Here is a 24,466-nt window from a genome sequence, read left to right as displayed (position 1 = left end):
CTAATTTGAGGAAGGACATTCTTGCTATTGAGGGAATGCAGCGTAGGTTCATCAGGTTAATTCACGGGATGGCGGGACTGTCATATGCTGAGAGAATAGAGCAGCTGGGCTTGTACACTCTTGGAGTTTAGAAGGATGAGAGGGTATCTTATTGATACATATCAGATTATTAAGGGTTTGGACACGCTAGAGGCAGGAAACATGTTCCCGATGGTGGGGGAGTCCAGAACCAGGGGCCACAGTTTAAGAATAAGGGGTAAGCCATTTAGAACGGAGACGAGGAAACACTTTACCACCCAGAGAGTTGTGAGTCTGTGGAATTCTCTGCCTCAGAGGGCGGTGGAGGCAGGTTCTCTGGATACTTTCAAGAGAGAGCTAGATAGGGCTCTTAAAGGTAGCGGAGTCAGGGGATAATCAAATCAAATCAACCTTTATTGTCATCTTGCAAAGCAACAGTTGTACAGTGCAAAATGAGAAGATGTTTCCCAGGGAATACCGGAACATCGCACATGAAACTTAAAACATTTCACACATAATAACAATATAAACAATCCAGTCCCTGATGAAACAGTATAAATAGTTAAAAGCAGGTAAAACAGCAACATTAAAATACAGTAAAAAACAATCGGCTTGTACACGCTGGAATTCAGAAGATTGAGGGGGGATCTTATAGAAACTTACAAAATTCTTAAGGGGTTGGACAGGCTAGATGCAGGAAGATTATTCCCGATGTTGGGGAAGTCCAGAACAAGGGGTCACACAGTTTAAGGATAAGGGGGAAATCTTTTAGGACCGAGATCAGGAAAACATTTTTCACACAGAGAGTGGTGAATCTGTGGAATTCTCTGCCACAGAAGGTAGTTGAGGCCACAGTTCATTGGCTATATTTCAGATGGAGTTAGATGTGGCCCTTATGGCTAAAGGGATCAGGGGGTATGGAGAGAAGGCAGGGATGGGATACTGAGTTGGATGATCAGCCATGATCATATTGAATGGCGGTGCAGGCTCGAAGGGCCGAATGGCCTCTACTCCTGCACCTATTGTCTATGTTTCTATGTTAAAGGGGCACAGATGGCACAATGGGCTAAGTGTTCGGCTGGCAACCGGAAGGTAGCTGGTTCGAATCCCGCTTGGAGTGCATACTGTCGTTGTGTCCTTGGGCAAGACACTTCACCCACCTTTGGCCTCTGTGTGTGTCCTTGGGCAAGACACTTCACCCACCTTTGCCTGTGTGTGTGAATGTAATTATGTGAAGCACTTTGGGGGTCAATGCAAGTTGACTAAAAATGTGCTATATAAATAAAGAAATTTTAATTTAATTAAATTTTAAAATGTCCAGGGCAGCTGATTTGAGTGGCCAGTGCCAGAGTTATTGAAATGTCAGTGCAAAGCCGCAGAATCAGGTGACTGATTGCCAGGGGGTACTGAATGGGGACGATCAGCCTTGATCACATTGAATGGCGGTGCTGGCTCGAAGGGCCGAATGGCCTCTCCTCTATTGCCTATTCCCCACCGTGTCTGACGTCATCCGCCCCGCCCCCACCCGACGATCGACGTCACACGCCCCGCCCCCTGACGATCGGCGTCACGCGCCCCGCCCATTCCCAACGCGTCTGACGTCATCAGCCCCGCCCCCACCCCGTGACTGGCAGTCGAGGCCCCGCCCCCTCCCCCGGCCCGGGTGATTGACGGCTCCGCTTCCTCGTTGTCTGCGGCGCCCGCCGCTGATGCTGGAGGAAGAAGCCGGCAGTGGCGAAAAACAACGAGCACCATCCTCGGATCGACCCGGCACACAGACATCGTCCGACCGCCAGCTTCCCCCCCCCCCCCCTCCTCCATCCCTCTCGCTCGGGACACAGCGACTGCAATTTGAACGCCCGCCCCCGGCCAGAGTGCGCCTTCAGCCGGCCGCAGCGCGTAGGAAAGACCGCGGATCCAGCGGTGTAAGTAGGCCCGAGCCGCTAGGCTTGTCGTGATGGTTGGGGAGAGGGAGCACTCGAAACCTGGCCCAAAGTTGGTGATGAAACCAGGAACTATAATTGTGTTTTCGCCACATCCCATGGTTTAAAATTGGGAAAGCAAACAATTGTGTGTTTCTGATCAAAATATTTTTATTTTTTGGGTTGGTTGTGATGGTTGGGGAGAGGGAGCACTCGAAACCTGGGCCAAAGTTGGTGATGAAACCAGGAACTATAATTGTGTTTTCGCCACATCCCATGGTTTAAAATTGGGAAAGCAAACAATTGTGTGTTTCTGATCAAAATATTTTTATTTTTGGGGGAAAAGTTGCTGTACAGTTCCCCTAAGCAATACATTCTGTGATTTATATAGCCAGAATATGCAGTCACATAGCGTGGAAACAGGCCCTTCGGCCCACACTGGCCACATGTCCCATCTTCACTAGTCCTGTGTTTGGTCCATATCCCTCCAAAACCTGTCCTATCCATGTACCTGTCTAACTGTTTCTTAAATGTCGTGATAGCCCCAGCCTCAACTATCTCCTCCGGCAGCTCGTTCCATACACCCACCACCCTTTAACATAGAAACATAGAAAATAGGTGCAGGAGTAGGCCATTCGGCCCTTCGAGCCTGCACCGCCATTCAATATGATCATGGCTGATCATCCAACTCAGTATCCCATCCCTGCCTTCTCTCCATACCCCCTGATCCCTTTAGCCACAAGGGCCACATCTAACTCCCTCTTAAATATAGCCAATGAACTGGCCTCAACTACCTTCTGTGGCAGAGAATTCCAGAGATTCACCACTCTGTGTGTGAAAAAGTTACCCCTCAGGTTCCTATTAAATCTTTTCCCACTCGCCTTAAAGGCATGTGCTCTAGCTCTCGATTCCCCAACTCTGGTCAAGAGATTCAGTTTCAGTTTAGTTTATTGTCACGTGTACCGAGCTGCATTGAAAAGCTTTTGTTGCGTGCTATCCAGTCAGCAGAAAGACAACAATTGATTACAATTGGGCCATTACAGTGTACAGATACATGATAAGTGAATAATGTTTAGTGCAAGGTAAGGCAAGCAAAGTCTGATCAAGGATAGTCCAAGGGTCACTAAAGAGGTAGATAATAGTTTAGCACTTCATATGTGTGACCAATATTTGACCAATTTATCTTAAAAACTGAGATTTTCACTCATTTTGCTCGTGTTGTATTTTTCTATTTGTGGCAATCAATTCCACAGATTCACCACCTCTCCGCAGATGCTGCCTGACGTGCCGAGTTCCTCCATCAGATTGCTTTGTGCGTGAGATTCCATCATTTGCAGTCTCTCGAGTCCCCTCTAGTTAGTTGCCTGTTTCCACGTTGGAGTTGAGGGCTGAGATGTCTCTTGTGATGTGAGACCACATCTGGAGTATTGTGTATAGTTTTGGTCTCCTAATTTGAGGAAGGACATCCTTGTAATTGAATAGGTTCACGAGATTGATCCCTGGGATGGCGGGACTGTCATATGAGGAACGATTGAAAAGACTAGGCTTGTATTCACTGGAGTTTAGAAGGATGAGGGGGATCTTATAGAAACATATAAAATTATAAAAGGACTGGACAAGCTAGATGCAGGAAGAATGTTCCCAATATTGGGCGAGTCCAGAACCAGGGGCCACAGTCTTCGAATAAAGGGGAGGTCATTAAGGGCAGTGGAGGCCAAATCACTGGATGGATTTAAGAGAGAGTTAGATAGAGCTCTAGGGGCTAGTGGAGTCAAGGGATATGGGGAGAAGGCAGGCACGGGTTATTGATAGGGGACGAGCAGCCATGATCACAATGAATGGCGGTGCTGGCTCGAAGGGCCGAATGGCCTCCTCCTGCACCTATTTTCTATGTTTCTATCATCAAATTAGGCTGATGATAAGACACAAAAAGCTGGATTGCCTCAGCGGGTCAGGCAGCATCTCTGGAGAAAAGGAATCGGTGAGGTTTCTGGTCAAGTCAAGCGAGTTTATTGTAATGCGTCCCAGATAGGATAATGATATTCGTGCTTGCTGCAGCACAACAGAATATTGTAGGCATAAATACAGATGAGATCAGTGTGTCCATATACCATAGAATATATATATACACACATAAATAAACAGATAAAGTGCAATAGGCTGTTATAGTTCAGTGTTTGTTTGAAGTTGTGTTTAATAATCTGATGGCTGTGGGGAAGAAGCTGTTCCTGAACCTGGATATTGCAGATTTCAGGCTCCTGTACCTTCTACCTGATGGTAGCAGGGAGATGAGTGTGTGGCCAGGATGTTGTGGGTCCTTGATGATGCTGGCAGCCTTTTAGAGGCAGTGACTGCGATAGATCCCCTCGAAGGTAGGGAGGTCAGAGCCGATGATGGACTGGGCAGTGTTGAGACCCTTTTTCAGACTGAGAGTCGGGGGGGTGGGGGGGGGGGGAGGAAACTACAGATATAGACGGTGATGCAGCGAGATATAGAACAAATGAACGAAAGATAAGCAAAAAAAGTAACAATGATAATGGAAACTGGCCATTGTTAGCTGTGTGCTAAGTGAAAACAAGTTATACAGACAATGGAACTCGCCAGGATAACAGTGAACGACTAGAGTGACTTCGTTCACTTGTACCTCCTCCAACCTTATCAGCCATGTCCGTTATTCCAGGTGTGGACTCACGTACATCGGCGAGACTGGGCGATCGGTTAGCCAACCAACCTCCGCTCAGTCTGCGTAAACCTACCTGATCTCCTGGTTGCCAAACGCTTTAATTCCCCCTCCCATTCCCACACTAACCTTTCTGTCCTGGGCCGCCTCCAATGTCAGGGTGAGGCCAAACGCAAATTGGAGGAACAGCACCTCATATTTCGCTTGGGCAGCTTTCAACCCAGCGGTATGAGTTTGATGTCTCTAACTCCAAGTAACCCTTGCTTTCCCTCTTTCCATCCCTCCCCCACCCGAGTTCTCCGACTAGTTTCACTGTCCTCTTGATTAATTTTACTGTTTGCATGCCTCGTTGTCAACTTCCCCATTGTCAACAATGAACATTTGTACAATTCTTTGAACATCGTCTGCATTGATCTGTCCTTTTCACACCTTGCATGTTCTTCCGTATCACTAGTTTCCCTCTCCCCTGCCTCTCAGTCTGAAGAAGGGTCTCGACCGGAAACGTCACCAATTCCTGCTCTCCGGAGATGCTGCCTGTCAATAGATAATAGGTGCAGGAGTAGGCCATTTGGCCCTTCGATCACATTCAATGTGATCATGGCTGATCATCCCCAATCAGTACCCCGTTCCTGCCTTCTACCCATATCCCCTGACTCCGCTATTTTTAAGAGCCCTATCTAGCTCTCTCTTGAAAGCGTCCAGAGAACCTGCCTCCACGGCCCTCTGAGGCAGAGAATTCCACAGACTCACAACTCTGTGTTTCCTCGTCTCCGTTCTAAATGGCTTACCCCTTATTCTTTCTTAAACTGTAGCCCCTGGCTCTGGACTCCTGGAACATCGGGAACATGTTTCCTGCCTCTAGCGTGTCCAAGCCCTTAACAATCTAGGATCTGTCCCGCTGAGTTACTCCAGCATTTTGTGTCTACGGTGTAAACCAGCATCTGCAGTTCCTTCCTACACATGTGTTGAGTTTGCTCTCTGTACATCTGGCCAATTCTTAGGATCTGATGCTTAATTTGCTCTGTACTTCCCTCACAGATTATCTTCTTGATCCGGACTGAAGGGGATGACCGAGATGAATGCGTTGGAATCGATGATGGAGATGGGCTTCTCCCACAACAGAGCGTAAGTGCTCCCAATCTTGCCGTACCCCGGACAGGAGGCCACGTTTCATACGGATGGAAGTCCGTTCTGTTGCGTTGGTTAGCTCTTCCCATTGTCCCCCCCCCCCTCCTAGCGGTTCCTACTGGGTGAAAGGGCACAAAGTGCTGGGGTAACTCAGCGGGTCAGGCAGTATCTTCTTCACTTGCCAGGTTTTGTCCTACCCCCCCTCCTCTTTCCCAGCTTTCTTCCCCCTCCCCCCAATTACAATGAATCTGAAGAATAGTCCTGCAAAGACCGCTCCCTCCGTAACTCCCTTGTCAATTCTTCCCTTCCCTCCCGTACCACCCCCTCCCCGGGCACTTTCCCTTGCAACCGCTACACTTGTTGCTTTACCTCCCCCCTCGACTCCATTCAAGGACCCAAGCAGTCGTTCCAGGTGCGACAGAGGTTCACCTGCACCTCCTCCAACCTCATCTATTGCATCCGCTGCTCTAGATGTCAGCTGATCTACATCGGTGAGGCTTGGCGATCGTTTCGCTGAACACCTCCGCTCGGTCCGCATTAACCAACCTGACCTCCCGGTGGCTCAGCACTTCAACTCCCCCTCCCATCCCGTATCCGACCTCTCTGTCCTGGGCCTCCTCCATGGCCAGAGCAAGCAACACCGGAAATTGGAGGAACAGCACCTCATATTCCGCTTGGGGAGTCTGCATCCTGGGGCCATGATCATTGAATTCTCCCAATTTTGTTAGCCCTTGCCATCTCCTCCCCTTCCTATCTCTCCCTCAGCCCTCGGGCTCCTCCTTTTTCCTTTCTTCTCCCCTCCCCCACCCCCCATCAGTCTGAAGAAGGGTTTCTGCCCGAAACGTTGCCCATTTCCTTCGCTCCATAGATGCTGCTGCACCCGCTGAGTTTCTCCAGCATTTTTGTATACCTTCGTAGTCCCGACCAAAACATCACCTATCCATGTTCTCCAGAGATGCTGCCTGACCCGTTGAGTTACTCCAGCACGTTGTGTCTTTTGTGTGAACCAGCATCTGCATTTCCTCGTTTCTACATCTACCGAGTGTCATAGAGTAACATTATGTGGAAGCAGGCCCTTCGGCCCGCCTACACTAGTCCCACCTGCCTGTATTTGGCCCATATCCCTCTAAACCTTTTCCATCCATGTACCTGTGTAAATGTTTCTTAAACATTGCAATGGCTACCTGCCTCGACTACCTCCCCTGGCAGCTCGTTCCATACAGCCACCGCTCTTTGTGTGGAAAATGTTACCCTTGGGTTCAGAGCAGTTTGATCAGTCACCAGCATTGTGTTCAGTTCTTGGCACAATGTTATCGGAAAGATGTTGTCAAGCTGGAAAGGGTACAGAGAAGATTTACGAGGATGTTGCAGGTCTAGAGGGTGTGAGCTACAGGGAGAGGTTGAGCAGGCTGGGTCTCTATTCCTTGGAGCGCAGGGGGATGAGGGGTGATCTTATAGAGGTGCACAAAATCACGAGAGGAATAAATCGGGTAGGCGCACACGGTCTTTTACCCAGAGGTGAATCGAGGACCTAGTTTTAAGGTAAAGGGGAAAAGATTTAATAGGAATCTGAGGGGTAACTTTTTCACACAAAGGGTGCTGGGCGTATAGAAAAAGCTGCCAGAGGAGGTAGTTGAGGCAGGGACCATCCTAACGTTTAAGAAACAGTTAGACCAGAGGTGGGGAACCTGTGGCCTTAAGGCCGCATGCGACCTTCTAGGCCATTAAGTGCGGCGTTTTGAATGGATCCAAATTTAGTAGAACAAATCCTTTTATTTTTATTAATATGTATTTGTTTGTCTTTTATTATTTTTAGTTTAATCTTAAAATGAACGTATTTAAAATACCCAAAGAGTAAAAGAAGATTAAAAAAATAAATAATCCTATATCTAATTGAAGTTTCTTGGATGTGGCTTTATTAGATTACAGCTAACTTAATGCGGCATTCCGACATGAAAAGGTTCCCCACCCCTGAGTTAGACCGATACATGGCTAGGACAGGTTTGGAGAGATAGGGACCAAATGTAGGCAGGTGGGACTAGTGTAGCTGGGACATGTTGGCCAGTGTGGGCAAGTTGGGCCTGTTTCCACGCTGTATCACTCTATGACTCTATGACCAGTGCCTTATAAAGCCTCAGCTTTGTTTTAACTATGTTATTTCTGTGTTTTTTTCCCAGGGAAAGGGCGTTGGCATTGTCAGGGAATCAAGGAATTGAGAAAGCAATGGACTGGTACGGAAGTGTTATTCTCTCTCTGCTACTCGTCCCTCACGTCTGAAAAAGGGTCTCGACCCGAAACGTCACCTATTCCTTCGCTCCATAGATGCTGCCTCACCCGCTGAGTTTCTCCAGCAATTTTGTCCAACTTCGATTTTTCCAGCATCTGCAGTTCTTTCTTAAACATCATACGTTAACCCACTCATTCCTGGGATCATTCTCGTAAACCTCCTCCGGACCCTCTCCAAGGCCAGCACATCCTTCCCCAAATATGGGGCCCAAAACTGCTCACAAATGCAATCCGACCAAAGCCTCAGCAATACATCCCTGTTTTTGAATTCTCATCCTCTCGAAATAAATGCCTGCCAGTGTATTTGCCTTCCTCGCTATGGACTTGATGGTCAAAAATGAACCTTTTGGGAATCTTGCACCAGCGCTCCCAAGTCCCTTCGCACCTCCGATTTCTGACTTGTGTAGGGAAAGATTTGGAATTAATTCCTTGGAGTGCAGGAGGCTGAGGGGTGATTTCTGAATTTCTCTAGTCTATAGTCAGTGGTGTTTTATTTGTCAGATATGCGACTGCACAGTTACATACCTTTACCATGTATTACAGATGCGGGCACCGCCATTATAGGCGCCGTTGCCAAAGTCCTGAGTCCGTGAACCGACGTCTCTCCTTTCCTCGCCCAGCCATCTTTGTGACCCGGGGGTGCCACCGTTCAACCCGCCCTTGCCCCCTCATGCCCGACGTCTCCAGCTCCATCCCGTTTTGCGCCGATCGGCGGGTTTCCGGTCCCACCGAACACGAGCCTTTAGATGGGTTCCCGGCCTCACCGGAGACCGCGGCATTCGAGCTGGGCCGGGCGGGCTCGGTCCGCAGCGGCAGAGACGGGCCTGCTTTTCCGGCAGCGTGGGGTTTTAGTTTTGTGTCGGATCGGGAGTCGTCCTTGGGCGTGGCGATCGGCCGCTCTCTTCCACCCTAACATCCATCTCCTCCCCTCCCCCCCGTTCCCAGGTTAATGGAGCACGAAGATGACCCCAATCTGGACGAACCCTACATTCCACCACAGGGCGATGTCCTGGGCACCGTGGAGAGATCGGGCACCGTGGAGAGATCGGGCACCGTGGAGAGATCGGAAGCCGAGGAGGCAGAGTTAACCTTCCAAGGCAAGTGTGAAAGTATCGGCGAGGTTTTGGTTACCCGAGCACCACAGTTGGCAAGATGCCATTCCGCCCATCGTTCCTGTAGTTCAGTTCAGAGATACAGCCCGGAAACGGGCTCGTTCCTATCGCCATCTCTTCGGCTGCCCAGGCACACCGTTCAACTCCTCTCGGAGGCCGTGACCTTCGTTAGTCCGGCAAAAACGGATAATCCAGACCGGCTCGGGAACTTAGTTTAGTTCCGGGAAACAGGCCCTTCGGCCCACCAAGTCTGCACTGACCAGTGGTCCCCGCACACTCACACTACCCTATGCACACAAGGGACAATTGACAATTTATACCAAGCCAATTCACCCTCAAAATTGTACGTCTTTGGAGTGTGGGAGGAAACCGGAGATCCCGGAGAAAACCCACGGGGTGAACGTGCAAACTCCGTTCAGAGAGCACCCGTAGTCGGGATCGAACCCGGGTCTCTGGTGCTGCAAGTGCTGAAAGGCAGCAGCTCAGTACATCCACTCTATCCGGGCATTTCACGATTCGGTACGTTTCAATGAGGCGCCCCCCCCCCCTGTCCTTCAAAACTCCAGTTTCTTCAGCCCCCCCCCCTCCCTTCAGCTTCTTCACCTGCATTGTGAAGTGTTCTGCTCACCTAATCTGATTCTTTCCCACAGAGAATTCCAACCAGATCCAACAGAACGCATCGCTATCGGAGGAGGAGAAGAAGGAACAGCTACGAAGGTAGGGACGTTTTAGAAACATAGAAACATAGACATAGAAAATAGGTGCAGGAGTAGGCCATTCGGCCCTTCGAGCCTGCACCGCCATTCAATATGATCATGGCTGATCATCCAACTCAGTATCCTGTACCTGCCTTCTCTCCATACCCCCTGATCCCTTTAGCCACAAGGGCCACATCTAACTCCCTCTTAAATATAGCCAATGAACTGTGGCCTCAACTACCTTCTGTGGCAGAGAATTCCACAGATTCACCACTATGGATGCACTTTATTACGGTGATCTGTGTTATTAGTGGTATGTAACAAAAGCAGTGTACCATCATGTACCGAACCCAAATACCACCAACCCTGGTTGCGTGGCAATTAAAGATTCTATTCTATTCTATTCTGAAAAATGTTTTTCTCATCTCGGTCCTAAAAGATTTCCCCCTTATCCTTAAACTGTGACCCCTTAAATTACTCCTGCACCTATTGTCTATGTTTCTATGCTGATGTTTGGCCTCTTGTGGCCTCTCTCCGCCCCGCAGGCTGGAGGAGCTGATGAAGCAGCGGCAACTGGAGCGGGAGGAGCGGGAGAAGCAGGACGAGGTGAACCGGGAGAAACAGCGGCGGAAGCAAGGCCAGGAGCTCTCGCTCATCCGCCAGAAGCTGCAGGAGGAGGAGATGAAGAAGATCGCCGAGGACAGGCGCAAGGAGAAGCAAGAGGACATCCGGGCCAAGTAACCAGACCCCGTGGGGGCGGGAGTGGGGGGGGTCATAAGCGATAGGAGCAGAATTAACCCATTCGGCCCATCAAGTCTACTCCGCCACTCAATCACGGCTGATCTATCTCTCCCTCCTAGCCCCATTCTCCTGCCTTCTCCCCATAACCCCCGACACCCGCACTAATCAAGGTAGACAAAAATGCTGAAGAAACTCAGCGGGTGAGGCAGCATCTATGGAGCGAAGGAAATAGGCGACGTTACGGGCCGAGACCCTTCGAAGAAGGCTGATCATCCACAATCAGTACCCCGTTCCTGCCTTCTCCCCATATCTTCATCTGTGCATTAATTGCCTCATGCTGTGTTTTGTATTGAATTCTGTCTTTACTTTGTGTACTAGTCATGTCTCTACTATTTATTTCATTCCCCTTACATGTTTTTCCTATACATGCTCAATTTTTGTAAGGTGTCCTTGAGACTCTTGAAAGGCGCCCATAAATAAAATGTATTATTATTATTATTATATCCCTTCACTCCGCTATCTTTAAAAGCTCCATCTAACTCTCTCTTGAAAGCTTCCAGAGAATCAGCCTCCACTGCCTTCTGAGGCAGAGAATTCCACAGACTCACCATTCGGCCCTTGCAGCCAGCACCGCCATTCAATGTGATCATGGCAGATCATCCCCAATCAGTACCCCGTTCCTGCCTTCTCCCCATATCTCCTGACTCCGTTACCTTTAAGAGCCCTATCTAGCTCTCGCTTGAAAGTATCCAGAGAACCGGCCTCCACCGCCCTCTGAGGCAGAGAATTCCACAGACTCACCACTCTCTGTGAGAAAAAGTGTTTCCTCTTCTCCGTTCTAAATTGCTTACCCCTTATTCTTAAACTGTGTGTGGCCCCTGGTTCTGGACTCCCCCAACATTGGGAACAGGTGGAACTAGCATGTTGGTTTGGGTGGGCAAGTTGGGCCATGGGGCCTGTTTCCACGCTGTGTGATTCTATGAAGCCCACCTTAGGCCTGTCTCTCCCGATTCCCCACCTCTGGGTTAAATGACTCTCTTGAGTTCTCCCGATCTGTCCAGTGGCTGAGTGGGCTCGGTTGAGTGAGGGGCTGAAGATGCACTCTGATGTGACACCTCTGCCTCCCCTTTTGACCCCGCCGCCATTGACTCCATCTTTCCACCGCTATTTCAGGCAGAGAGTTCGAGAAAAGATCGAGAGAGACAAGGCTGAGAGAGCACTGAAGGTGAGTAGAGGTCCTTCAATGCATGTACTTTCCTTGGCAGGGGTGTGTGTGTGTGTGTGGGGGGAGTGGTTGGAGAGGCGTTGCCTCCTTGGTTACCGGATCTACACGTCAAGTTCCAAACACGCCTCCAGATTCGGGGACAGTTTCTTCCCACATGTTATTCCAGGCAAGGCTTTGAAGCCAAGGCAGGGCAACAGAACCATCCTATAACCAGAGAGCAGTCCTGACATCCCATCTACCTCATTGGAGACCCTCAGACTATCTTTAATCAGATTTTACTGGAGTTTATCTTGCATTATATGTTATTTCCATTATCCTATACCTGCACACGATGGTTCGATTGTAATCATGTATAATCTTTCTGCAGAGTGGATAACAGGCAACAAAAATATTTTCACTGTACCTCAGTACAGGTGACGGTAAATTGAACTAAACTAAGTTGTGGATTTGATGCGCCGAAGGGCCTGTTTCCATTCTGTATATATAAATTAAGCTGGGGGTCGAAGGGCCTGTTTCCGTGCTGTATATATATACATTAAGCTGGGGGACGAAGGACCTGTTTCCCTGCTGTATTTCTAAATTAAGCTGTGGGCCGAAGGGCCTGTTTCCGTGCTGTATCGCTAAACCGTGTCCCCTTTTCTTCCCACCTCCCACCCCAGTTTGGCGGAGGTCCCGTGGCCACAGTCTCTCCACCGCAGCCAACGCCAGTGCTCCCTCAGTCTAGCCAAGCACCATTGGCCAAGAGGGAGTACGATGAATGCAAGCTACAGGTGAGTGCTTTACCACCGGGAGCCCTTTAACCCTCCGGCTGTCCCGTGGGCTCAGATGGCACAGCAGTGCAGCGGGTAGAGGCGTTACCTCACAGCGCCAGAGACCTGGGTGCTGTCTGTACGGCGTTCGCGCGTACGTTCTCCCCGTGACCGTGTGGGTTTTCTCCGGTTTCCTCCCACGCTCCAAAGGCGTGCAGGTTTGTTAGTTAATTGGCTTCAGTTAAAATTGTAAATTGTCCCTAGTGTGTAGGATAGTGTTGGTGTCCATGGTCGGCACGGACTCGGTGGGCCGAAGGGCCTCTATCTGTGCTGTATCTCAAGTCCAAAACTGTTGATCATCCCTCCCATGAGATAATCCCTGCCAGCTCAGGATAAGGAGCAAGACTATCTTGCCATATTTACTATCGCAACGTTTAAGAAACAGTTAGACAGGTACGTGGATGGGACAGGTTTAGAGGGATGTGGGCCAAACGCAGGCAGGTGGGACTAGTGTAGCTGGTACATGTTAGCCGGTGTGGGCAAGTTGGGCCGAAGGGCCTGTTTGCACGCTGTATGAACTCAAAGACCATTCTGTGAGTAGGAGAACAGCGGGTAGAGGCTCTACCTCACAGCGCCAGATACCCGGGTTCATCCTGACCTCGGGTGCTGTCTATGTGGTGTTCGCACAATCTCACTGTGACTGCATGGGTTTCTTCCCAGTGCTCTGGTTTCCTCCCTCATCCCAAAGACTTGCGGGACTTTGTAGGTTAATTGGGGCTCTGTAAAATCGCCCCTCATGTGCAGGGAGTGGCTGAGAAAGAGGGATAACACAGAACTAGTGTGAACGGGTGATCGATGGGCTGAAGGGCCTTTTTCCATGCTGTATCTCTAAACTAGGCTGTACTTTGTGTACAAACCAGAACCAATAGTTCCTAAGGCAGATGGCACATTGCCTTCTATTGCAAGGAAGTTTAGAGATAGCAAAGCATTTAGATCTTTAAACAATACAACTACTCATCCTCCCCACTCCCCCTTGTGAGATAAAACTGCTTGCTAACCTCACTGGTGCTTCGCCCTTTACTTCTGTGCCTCCCTTGTAGCCACCACACTAATTCACCCACTGCTGCTCGAGGGTCTGAGCTACAGGGAGAGGTTGAGCAGGTTGGAGCGCAAGAGGATGAGGGGGTGATCTGATAGAGGTGTATGGAACGAGTTGCCAGAGGAGGTAGTTGAGGCTGGGACTATTGTAACATTTAAGAAACAATTAGACAGGTACATGGATAGGACAGGTTTGGAGGGATATGGCATGTGGGACCAGTGTAGATGGGACTTGTTGGTTGGTGTGGGTGAAGGGCCTGTTTCCACGCTGTACCTCGACACTAAACAAGCAGATTTGTAGGTTAATTGGCTTCGGCAAAATCATAAATTGTCCCTCGTGAGTGTGTGTGTGTGTGTGGGGGGGGATAGTGCCAGTGGTGATCGCTGGTCAGCACGGAATTGATGGGCCGAATGGCTTGTTTCTGCACTGTATCTCTAAACTATAAACTAAAACTTAAAGAAAAAGACTGTAAAAGTCAGCGGGTAAATAGGATACCAAGGAATGAATGAATAAGTTTATTGGCCAAGTATTCACATACAAGGAATTTGCCTTGGTGCTCCGCCCGCAAGTGACAATGACATACAGTGACAGTTAGGAACGACATGTAAAGCATTAAACATTAATAATAAAACATTATTGATGAAACATGTGAATTAAATAAAATACCAGAGCAAAAGGAGGCTACAGATTTGTGGTTATTGAGTGGACTCATTAACCCTCTTGGTCTCAACCCCGTCATCCATTTTAAAGATGGCCCCCGAGCTACTTCCCCTGGCAGACAATTGCACCTCAGTGCAGCCGGTGAGAGAGTGGAATGTCTGGATTGACTCCAAACCCGTTGCTGGCAGGAGGTGACGTGCTCGGCCCAAGCCGCCCCCTCCCACAGCTCCAGAGCACGAAGGTTCAGCCTCTGGGGAGGGGCAGTGCAGGTGGGGGTGAAGGAGCTGGGAGACTGCCAGACAAATCTCTGCTCCAGACACGAACCAAAACCAAAACTAACCGAGGAGCAGTTTCACTTTGGAGAACGAGGCAGGGCGGAGTGGAGCAGAACTCACCGGGGTCGTTGCAAAGGCCAGCAACGTGAAACATAAGGATTATATTTAAGATTCAAAGATTGCTAGGCATTTCAGAGAGCTCTGGTTTCACTCCAGACCACTCCTGGAGTATTGTGTGCAGTTTTGGTCTCCAAATTTGAGGAAGGACATTCTTGCTATTGAGGGAGTGCAGCGTAGGTTCACCAGGTTAATACCCGGGATGGCGGGACTGTCATATATTATAGACAATAGATAATAGGTGCAGGAGTAGGCCATTCGGCCCTTCGAGCCAGCACCGCCATTCAATGTGATCATAGCTGATCATCCACAATCAGTACCCCGTTCCTGCCTTCTCCCCATATCCCCTGACTCCGCTATTAATAGAATGGAGTGGCTGGGCTTATAAACTCTGGAATTTAGATGGATGAGAGGGGATCTTATTGAAACATATAAGATTATTAAGGGTTTGGACACGCTAGAGGCAGGAAACATGTTCCCGATGTTGGGAGAGTCCAGAACCAGGGGCCACAGTTTAAGAATAAGGGGTAAGCCATTTAGAACGGAGACGAGGAAACACTTTTTCACGGAGAGTTGTGAATCTGTGGAAATCTCTGCCTCAGAGGACGGTGGAGGCCGATTCTTTGGATGCTTTCAAGAGAGACCTAGAGCTCTTAAAGATAGCGGAGTGAAGGGATATGGGGAGAAGGCAGGAACGGGGTACTGATTGTAGATGATCAGCCTTGATCACAGTGAAGGGCCGAATGGCCTACTACTGCACCTATTGTCTATTTGTTTGTACATTCTCCCTCTCGGGTGACTGGCCCCTTCCAGTATCTCCAGCACCCATAAGACCATGAGGCAGAGGAGCAGAATTAGGCCATTCAGCCCATCGAGTCTACTCTATTCATTTGATCACCGCCGATCTATTTTCCCCTCTCAACCCCATTCTCCAGCCTTCTCCCCGTGACCTTACACACACTTCCCAATCAAGATCCTATCGATCTCTGCCTTAAAAATACTCAATGTCTTGGCCTCCAACACCATTTGTGGTAATTAATTCTGCAACTTCACCACCCTCTGGCTGAAGAAACTCCTCCTCGTCTCCTTTCTAAAGTGCTGGAGTGACTCAGCATCTCTGACGAACATGGATTGGTGACGTTTCAGATTGGGGGCCCTTCTTCAGACTATATGTAAGTGGGGGGGGGGGGGGTGAAGAAAGCTGGACAAAGCCTGGCAAGTGATAGGTGGAGAAACAAAGGAACTGCAGATGACAAAAAGAAACAAAGTGCTGGAGTAACTCAGCCAGTCAGGAGAACATGGATAGGCGATGTTTCAGGTCGGGAACTTTCAAAGAATTGTCACGTATCCCGTTTCCCCAGAGATGCTGCCTGACCTGATGAGTTACTCCATCACTTTGTGTTCTACTCCAAACTCCAGCATCTGTGTAGATCAGCCTGAAGAAGGGTCTCGACCCAAAACGTTACCTATTCCTTCTCCAGAGAGGCTGCCTGAGTTGCTCCAGCATTTTGTGTCCAACTCCAGCATATGCGGTTCCTTGTGTCTGCTGTAAAGCTGTTGATCTCGCAGCTGCTGCTGGGTCCCTTGGGTGTGAAACCAGTGGGGACATCCCTGGTCTCTGTCGAGGATGTGTGCAAGGTTTACACACAGACCTTCACGCTAATGAATGGTCAGATGTCTGCGGCAATCTTCTTTTCTTTCCGCCCCCTATTTTGGGCACAAGCATCGCACGCAAACCTGCCCACCAAAAAACACACACAGCCACGCACACGCACCTACACACACACTCGCACACACCTACACACACACGCACGCACGCACCTATACACACGCACACACGCATGCGCACGCACAGACACACCCACACGCACCTACACACACGCACGCACCTACACACACACACGCACGCACCTACACACACACACACGCACGTACCTACACACACAAACGCACGCACCTACACACGCACATACCTACACACACACGCACGCACCTACACACACACGCACGCACGTACCTACACCCACACACACGCACGCATGCGCACGCGCACACACCCACACAGACACAGACACACACACGGACGCACACAGACACACACACACACAGACAGCACACGCACACGGAGACACCACACGCATGCACACACATACCATGCAAGGGCTGGTGAATGCATCGGGAAGGAGACGGGAGAATTAATGAGCTCGAGGGATATCGGGCTGCTTTGTTTTCCTTGGAAGAGCGTGGGGTTAGAAACAAAAGTGGAAGCAAGCACCAGAAAGCAGGGTGGGGAGAAAAACAACAGGGTAAAGAACGCTGTGAAACCAGAACAGTGCACAGTTCACCCTGTTCACCTGCTGCTCGCGCCAACCTTTGTGAGCTTTGAGGTCTTATTGTTTGCAATGACAGGACAAACCTGTGTGTTTTGATTGTGGCTCGATTGTAATCATGTATTGTCTTTCTGCTGACTGGACAGCACGCAGCCGCAACAAACGCTTTTCACTGTAGAAGTGACAAGAAACTAAACTGTAAACTCAGTCGCACAAAGTTTAGTTTAGAGATACGGCGCGGAAACAGGCCCTTCGGCCCACCGAGTCCGTGCCGACCAGTGATCCCCGCACACTAGCACTATCCTACACACACTAGGGACAATTTACAATTTTACCAAGCCAATTAGCCTACACACACCGTTGTAGAGCAGGAGACTTTGTACAGCAGGAGGAAACCAAAGCACTCAGAGAAAACCCACGGGGATCATGTACAAATTCCATACAGACAGTACCTGTGGTCAGGATCGCACCCGGGTCTCTGGCGCTGTAAGGCAGCAACTCTACTGCTGGGCCACTCTGCTGTCTCATAGACATAGAGTGATACAGTGTGGTCACAGACCCTTTGGCCCAACTTGGCCAACATGTCCCATCTACACTCGAACAACCTGCCTACTCACACACTAGGGACAATTTACATTTATAACAAGCCTATTAACCGACAAACCTCCACGTCTTTGGAGCGTGGGAGGAAACCGAAGCTTCCCTGAGAAAACCCACGGGGGGAGGGGGACGTACAAACTCCGTTGACACAGCACCCGTAGTCGGGATCAAACCCGGGTCTCTGGCACCGTGAGGCAGGCAGCTCTACTCGCTGTGCCACCGTGCCGCCCGTTGGCTCCTCCCCGAGTCTCTGACGCACTCGGGGCCAGATAACCCACCAGCACATCCTTGGAAACATGGGAGGACTCCCACGAGGTCACAGTGAGGGCCTGCAAACTCCACACAGACAACACCGGAGGTCAGTATCATAAGTTCTAGGAGCAGAATACGGCTGTTCAGCCCATTAAGTCTACTCCGCCATTCAATCATGGCTGACCTATCTTTCCCTCTCAATCCCAAAGACGTACAGTTTCATCAGCGAATTGGCTTGGTATAATATAAATTGTCCCTAGTTTGTGTAGGATAGTGTTAATGTGCGGGGATCGCTGGTCAGTGCAGACTTGGTGGGCCGAAGGGCCTGTCCACGCTTTATCTCTAAACTAAAGGGCCTGTCCCACTGTACGAGGTAATTCAAGAGCTCTCCCGAAAAATCAGACTCGTAAGCACGTCGAATGTACGTAGCGGGTACGTCGGAGCTCGTGGATGTCCCGTAGCGGCTCGTAACGCTAACGGCAGGTACTCGGGAAACGCGGTAACTCGTGACGTTTTCTTCAGCACTGCGAAAAATGTCCACGAGAGCCCCGAGTACCTACGAACGGCTATTACCGTAATTCTCTGAGTTCGAATCAGGGGAAACTCGGGAGAACTCTTGAATTACCTCGTACAGTGGGACAGGCCCTTAAACAAATACGTGTGTGTATGTCCCTCTCAACCCCATTTCCTGACTTCTCCCCATAACCCCTGACACCCAAACAAATCAAAGGGCAGTTATCAACTTGGGTTCCTGGGGGTGGTGGTGGGAGGTTGCACATGAAAGGAGGGGAGGAGTGTGGGGTGTGAGCTGCCTGTTTTTGACTGATCTTCTCTCCCTCCTTCTCATCCTCCCGCCCTCCCTCCTCATCTCCCTCTCTCCATCTTTCCCTCCCTCTCTCCCTGCCTCCCTCTCTCCTTCCCCCTCCCTCTCTCCCTCCCCCTGCTACAGATCCGCTTGCTAGACGGGACGCAACTCACACAGTCCTTCAAGAGCAGGGAGCAGCTGGCTTCCGTCAGGCTGTACGTGCAGCTCCAACAGCAGGAAGACACCGACAACTTCAACCTCATGACGTCCTTCCCCCGCAAAGTCTTCTCTGAAGAGGACATGGAGAAGCCCCTTCAGGAGTTAGGTAACAGCAATGCTTCTTTATTATGTTATAATCCAGATCTTCCAGGCCTGAAGCAGGGTCTCGACCCGAAACGTCACCCATTCCTTCTATCCAGAGATGCTGCCTGTCCCGCTGAGTCACTCCAGCACTTTGTGTCTTTCTTCGGTGTAAACCGGCATCTGCAGTTCCGTCCTACACATTCCCGATTTACCTACTTGGTTGCTTAGCTGCCAATGAGAGAATTCATTGTAGATTGTCTATGGACATAATCTGTTTTGTAAGGAATGTTATGTAGCGATAAGTACTCGACAAACACACAGTTTGTAACCAAGGGACCTTGCGTAAGAATGCGATGAACCACGTACAAATCTGGCGAAAAACTACCTCGGCTGCATAGTCAGTTTCAGGGTACACAAAAATGCTGGAGAATCTCGGGCCGAAACCCTTCTTCAGAATGATGGACTGAAGCAAAAGGATTTGAGTATCAGAGCAGGGAGGTTCTACTGCAGTTGTACAGGGTCTTGGTGAGACCACACCTGGAGTATTGCGTACAGTTTTGGTCTCCTAATCTGAGGAAAGACATTCTTGCCATCGAGGGAGTACAGAGAAGGTTCACCAGACTGATCCTGGGATGGCAGGACTTTCATATGAAGAAAGACTGGATAGACTCGGCTTGTACACGCTAGAATTTAGAAGATTGAGGGGGGATCTTATAGAAACTTACAAAATTCTTAGGGGGTTGGACAGGCTAGATGCAGGAAGATTGTTCCCGTGTTGGGGAAGTCCAGAACAAGGGGCCAAAGTTTAAGGATAAGAGGGAAGTCTTTTAGGACCGAGATGAGAAAAACATTTTTTACACAGAGAGTGGTGAATCTGTGGAATTCTCTGCCACAGAAGGTAGTTGAGGTCACAGTTCATTGGCTATATTTAAGAGGGAGTTAGATGTGGCCCTTGTGGCTAAAGGGATCAGGGGGTATGGAGAGAAGGCAGGTACAGGATACTGAGTTGGATGATCAGCCATGATCATATTGAATGGCGGTGCAGGCTCGAAGGGCCGAATGGCCTACTCCTGCACCTATTGTCTATGTTTCTATGATGGATCCATCAGGTCTGAAGAAGGGTTTCGGCCCGAAAAGTTGCCTATTTCCTTCGCTCCATAGATGGTGCTGCACCCCCTGAGTTTCTCCAGCACTTTTGACTACCTGCTCCTTTATTATCACAGCTACAGATGTACAATGATTTTTTATTTATTTTTTTTGCATACAATTCGTTAAAGTTCATAAGTTCTAGGGTCTCTGCCACTTCATCCCATTTTCCTGCCTTCTCCACATGACAACCGTTCTAATCAAGAATTTGTCTATCTCTGCTTTAAAAATATCCACCAACTTGGCCTCCACAGCCCTCTGTGGCAATGAGTTCCACAGATTCACCACCCTCTGACTAAAGAGGTTCCTCCTCACCTCCTTTTTAAAAGAGTGCCCGTAATTCTGCGTCTGCGACCTCTAGTGGAAGCATCCTCTCCACATCCAAAGATAGACCCAAAAAGCTGGAGTAACTCAGCGGGACCGGCAGCATCACTGGAGAGAAGGAATGGGTGACGTTTCAGGTCGGGACACATCCACTCTATCTCTGCAAGTGTCAATGAGGTCTACCCCCCCCCTCAACCTTCTAAACTCCAGCGAGAACAGGCCCAGTGCCATCAAACATGCTAACCCACTCATTCCTGGTATCACCAACTCTGGACCCTCTCCAGAGCCAGCACATCCTTCCTCAGATTTTTAAGTGTATCGCTGCTGGCAAATTCATTTCACTGCACCTTTGGGTGCATGTGACGAGTAAAATTGACTTTGATATGGGGCCCAAAATTGTGTCTACAGTCTCGATAGTAATCATGCATTGTCTTTCCGCTGACTGGTTAGCACGCAACAAATAAGCTTTTCACTGTACCTCGATGCTCGCGCGACCATAAACTAAACTACACTCAACTTTTTCCAGGTCTGGTACCTTCTGCGGTCCTGATTGTCTGCAAGAAGTGAACACAGCGGGCGGGGGAACCTCCTTCACCACCGCACTAACTTGGCGCCGTAAAAAAAATAAAATGCCTTGGAGCGACGGGGAGAGCGTAGCCAGAGTCACTTGCCTGAACGTACACAGTGCCTACAAGTGTGTGCACACCTGCCATCTCCAGGGCTTTATCCGTGCACGGCCTGCCTGCCTTTAACTAAAGACTTGTTTGTCTCAAGATAAAAAGCGAAATAAAAAGTGTAAACATTTTTTAAATAATCTGGCCGTCTCATTCAATGCGTAACTAGCCCCGGCCGCGGGGGGTGGGGCTAATTCGACCCGCCGATCAGCCGCGGAAGTCCCGATGAGGTCGAGATCGGTCTGTGAGTCTGTGGAATTCTCTGCCTCAGAGGGCGGTGGAGGCCGGTTCTCTGGATGCTTTCAAGAGAGAGCTAGATAGGGCTCTTAAAGGTAGCGGAGTCAGGGGATATGGGGAGAAGGCAGGAACGGGGTACTGATTGGGGATGATCATATGAAGAAAGACTTGATAGACTCGGCTTGTACACGCTAGAATTCAGAAGATTGAGGGGGGATCTTATAGAAACTTACAAAATTCTTAAGGGGTTGGACAGGCTAGATGCAGGAAGATTGTTCCTGATGTTGGGGGAAGTCCAGAACTTGGGGTCACAGTTTAAGGATAAACGGGAAATCTTTTAGGACCAAGATGAGAAAATCATTTTTTACACAGAGAGTGGTGAATCTGTGGAATTCTCTGCCACAGAAGGTAGATGAGGCCACAGTTCATTGGCTATATTTAAGAGGGAGTTAGATGTGGCCCTTGTGGCTAAAGGGATCAGGGGGTATGGAGAGAAGGCAGGTACAGGATACTGAGTTGGATGATCAGCCATGATCATATCGAATGGCGGTGCAGGCTCGAAGGGCCGAATGGCCTACTCCTGCACCTATTTCTATGTTTCTATCAACCATGATCACATTGAATGGCGGTGGTGGCTCGAAGGGCCAAATGGCCAACTCCTGCACCTATTGTTTATTGCCTCGCCCGGCCTGGTGCTACATTTTCGGGGGGGGGGGGGGGGTGGGCCTTTCAAGCTCACTCTCGGAGTTTAATGAAGATTCGTGCTGAGACCAATTGAAAAGTAGTGGCCGTCTGGTGGAGTTGCTGCCTCAGCTCCAGAGACCTGGGTTTGATCCCGAATCCAGGCGCTGTCTGTGTGGAGTGTGTACCATCTTCACTGTGACAGCGTGGGTTTTCTCCGGGTGCTCCGGTTTCCTCCCACACTCCAATGACGTACAGGTTTGTCGGCTCGTTGGCCAAGTAAAGTTGTAAATTGCCCCCGGGTGCGTTTAGGATCGCGTTAGTGTGCGGGGATCTATGGTCGGTGGGGGCGGAGGGACTGTTCCCGCGCCGTATCTCTAAACTAAACTAAGTCCCAGAGTCTGTTTTGGATTATCCGTTTTGCCGGACCACCAGGAGTGGGCTGAGGGTGCCGAGATACCGGATGGCAAAGTCGGCTCTGTGAACGGATCTGCCGGCTCCGGGCGAGGCCGGAGTTCTCGAGCACTGTCCGCAGTGCGGGGGGGCCAATTCGATCAGCCGCGGAAGTCCCGATGAGGTCGAGATCCGGATTGAAGGAGGTGCGGGACAAGCAGCTGCTGGAAAAGTTGTTGGTGGACCTGTACCGAGTTCATAAGTGATAGGAGCAGAATTAAGTCTAATCAAGGCTTCTCTGCCATGGCTGATCTATCTCTCACTCCTAACCCATTCTCCGCATAACTCATGCCCGTACTAAATCAAGAATCTTATCTCTCTCTGCCTTAAAGGGCGTGCTGGGGGGCATAGCGTTAAGATGAGAGGTGCTAAGTTTAAAGGGGATGTGCGGGGCAGGTTTTGTTCTACACAGAGGTCAGCGAGTGCGTAAATAAACTCGCTGCCAGGGGTGGAGGCAAATATGATGGTTTCATTTTAGAGACATTTGCATAGGCACGTGGATATGGATCACGTGCGGGAACATAAGAGTTAGCCTTGGCATCATGCCTGGCACAGACATTTTGGGCAGAAGGGCCTGTTCTCGAGCTATACTGTTCTATATGTGTTTCAACCCTAAGGTGGCAGAGAACTTGATGCCGTGTCCGTGAGAAATAGCGGGCGGCACGGTGGCGCAGCGGTAGAGTTGCTGCCTTGCAGCGCTCACACTGCCAGAGATCCGGGGCCCATCCCAACTACGGAGTTTGTACCTGTTTAAGAAGGAACTGCAGATGCTGGAAAATCGAAGGTGCACAAAAATGCTGGAGAAACTCAGCGGGTGCAGCAGCATCTATGGAGCGAAGGAAATAGGCAACGTTTCGGGCCGAAACCCTTCTTCTGACGGAGTTTGTACGTTCTGCCCGTGACCTGCGAGGGTTTTTCCCCCAATCTCCAGTTTCCTCCCACACTCTAAAGCAGTGGTTCTCAAATGGGGGTACGCATACCCCTGGGGGTACGTGAAGGCACTCCAGGAGGTACGTGAGATTTTAAAATATAGGCCTATATTTTTGCGCTGGTTAGGGGGTACTTGGCTGAAAAAATATCTCACAGGGGGTACATCACTGAAAAAAGGTTGAGAACCACTGCTCTAAAGAAGTACAGGATTGTAGTTTAATAGGCTTGAATTAAATGTAAAATTGTCCCTGGTGTGTGTCGGATGGTGTTAGTGTGCGGGGATCGCTGGTCGGCACGGACTCGATGGGCCGAAGGGCCCTGTTTCTGCGCTGTACCTCTAAACTCAAGGATGCTGGGGTTTACAGCTCAGCTCAGGTTGTTATTTCTGCGATAGGTGTTCGTACCAACTCATTTTCAGAAAGTCACTGCAACTTAATTTTTACTTGGATCAAATTACAGGTGTGGCTTGCCACGCTGAACATACTGTGGAGCCCCGATTAGCACGAACACACACAATGAGTCTTATTGTTGATACGGCGGGCGCCCTGTCCGAACAGCTCGAGAATCCGGCGGAAAAAATAAGCAGTCCTTTCCTCATCGATTTGCCCCAGGAGAGAGCGGGATTTCACCAAAGTCTCCACCATTTGACGTCTGCACTGTGGCAAGGTCGATCAAGGTTCACCGCTCTTCCGGCTGTGTTCTCATTCCTTCGGCCGTGATTTATTAACAGGATCTACCAATACCACCAGGCCAAACGACAGCAGCCCTGCCACAAGAGAGGGAAGAGAATTCGTGAGAGGAAAAATGACTGCATCGATATTTAGAGTATTATCATGTCATTAGATTGATACAGGGTGGAAACTTGCCCACTTGCCCACACCGGCCAAAATGTCCCCATCTACATTAGTCCCACCTGCCTGCGTTGGGTCCATATCCCTCCAAACCTGTCCTATCCATGTACCTGTCTAACTGTTTCTTAAACAGTTGGATAGTCCCAGCCTCAACTACCTCCTCTAGCTCG

General features: G+C 49.7%; 2 protein-coding genes across 4 annotated transcripts in view; one reads left to right on the top strand and one right to left on the bottom strand.

Moving 5' to 3' along the window:
* The first annotated feature begins 1,654 nt into the window (after window positions 1–1,654).
* Window positions 1,655–21,284, top strand: ubxn1 (UBX domain protein 1). 3 transcript variants are annotated; one of them, XM_033015391.1, is made up of 11 exons: window positions 1,655–1,943; window positions 5,659–5,745; window positions 7,926–7,979; window positions 8,980–9,045; window positions 9,082–9,131; window positions 9,797–9,863; window positions 10,390–10,581; window positions 11,759–11,810; window positions 12,470–12,580; window positions 18,842–19,022; window positions 20,997–21,284. In XM_033015391.1, exons 2-11 carry the CDS (start codon window positions 5,687–5,689, stop codon window positions 21,035–21,037), a joined length of 873 nt encoding a protein of 290 aa, XP_032871282.1. In that variant the 5' UTR covers window positions 1,655–1,943; window positions 5,659–5,686; the 3' UTR covers window positions 21,038–21,284. The 3 variants fall into 3 exon arrangements, with proteins under 3 accessions (XP_032871282.1, XP_032871281.1, XP_032871280.1); XM_033015390.1 differs by having other exon boundaries at window positions 8,980–9,060; window positions 9,097–9,131; XM_033015389.1 differs by having other exon boundaries at window positions 8,980–9,131.
* Window positions 21,285–23,856: 2,572 nt separating this feature from the next.
* dmac1 (distal membrane arm assembly component 1) overlaps window positions 23,857–24,466 on the bottom strand; it is a 2,881-nt gene continuing 2,271 nt past the window's right edge. The window contains exon 2 of the mRNA XM_033015392.1: window positions 23,857–24,211. Coding sequence (XP_032871283.1) covers window positions 24,147–24,211 — 65 coding nt within the window. The 3' untranslated portion in view covers window positions 23,857–24,146. The remainder of the gene's footprint in view (window positions 24,212–24,466) is intronic.

This window comes from Amblyraja radiata, chromosome 45, assembly GCF_010909765.2.
Source record: "Amblyraja radiata isolate CabotCenter1 chromosome 45, sAmbRad1.1.pri, whole genome shotgun sequence".
In the NCBI taxonomy this organism is placed as follows: Eukaryota; Metazoa; Chordata; class Chondrichthyes; order Rajiformes; family Rajidae; genus Amblyraja; species Amblyraja radiata.
The sequence above is the reverse complement of the archived record's forward strand: the minus strand, read 5'-3'. Positions and strand labels throughout refer to the sequence as shown.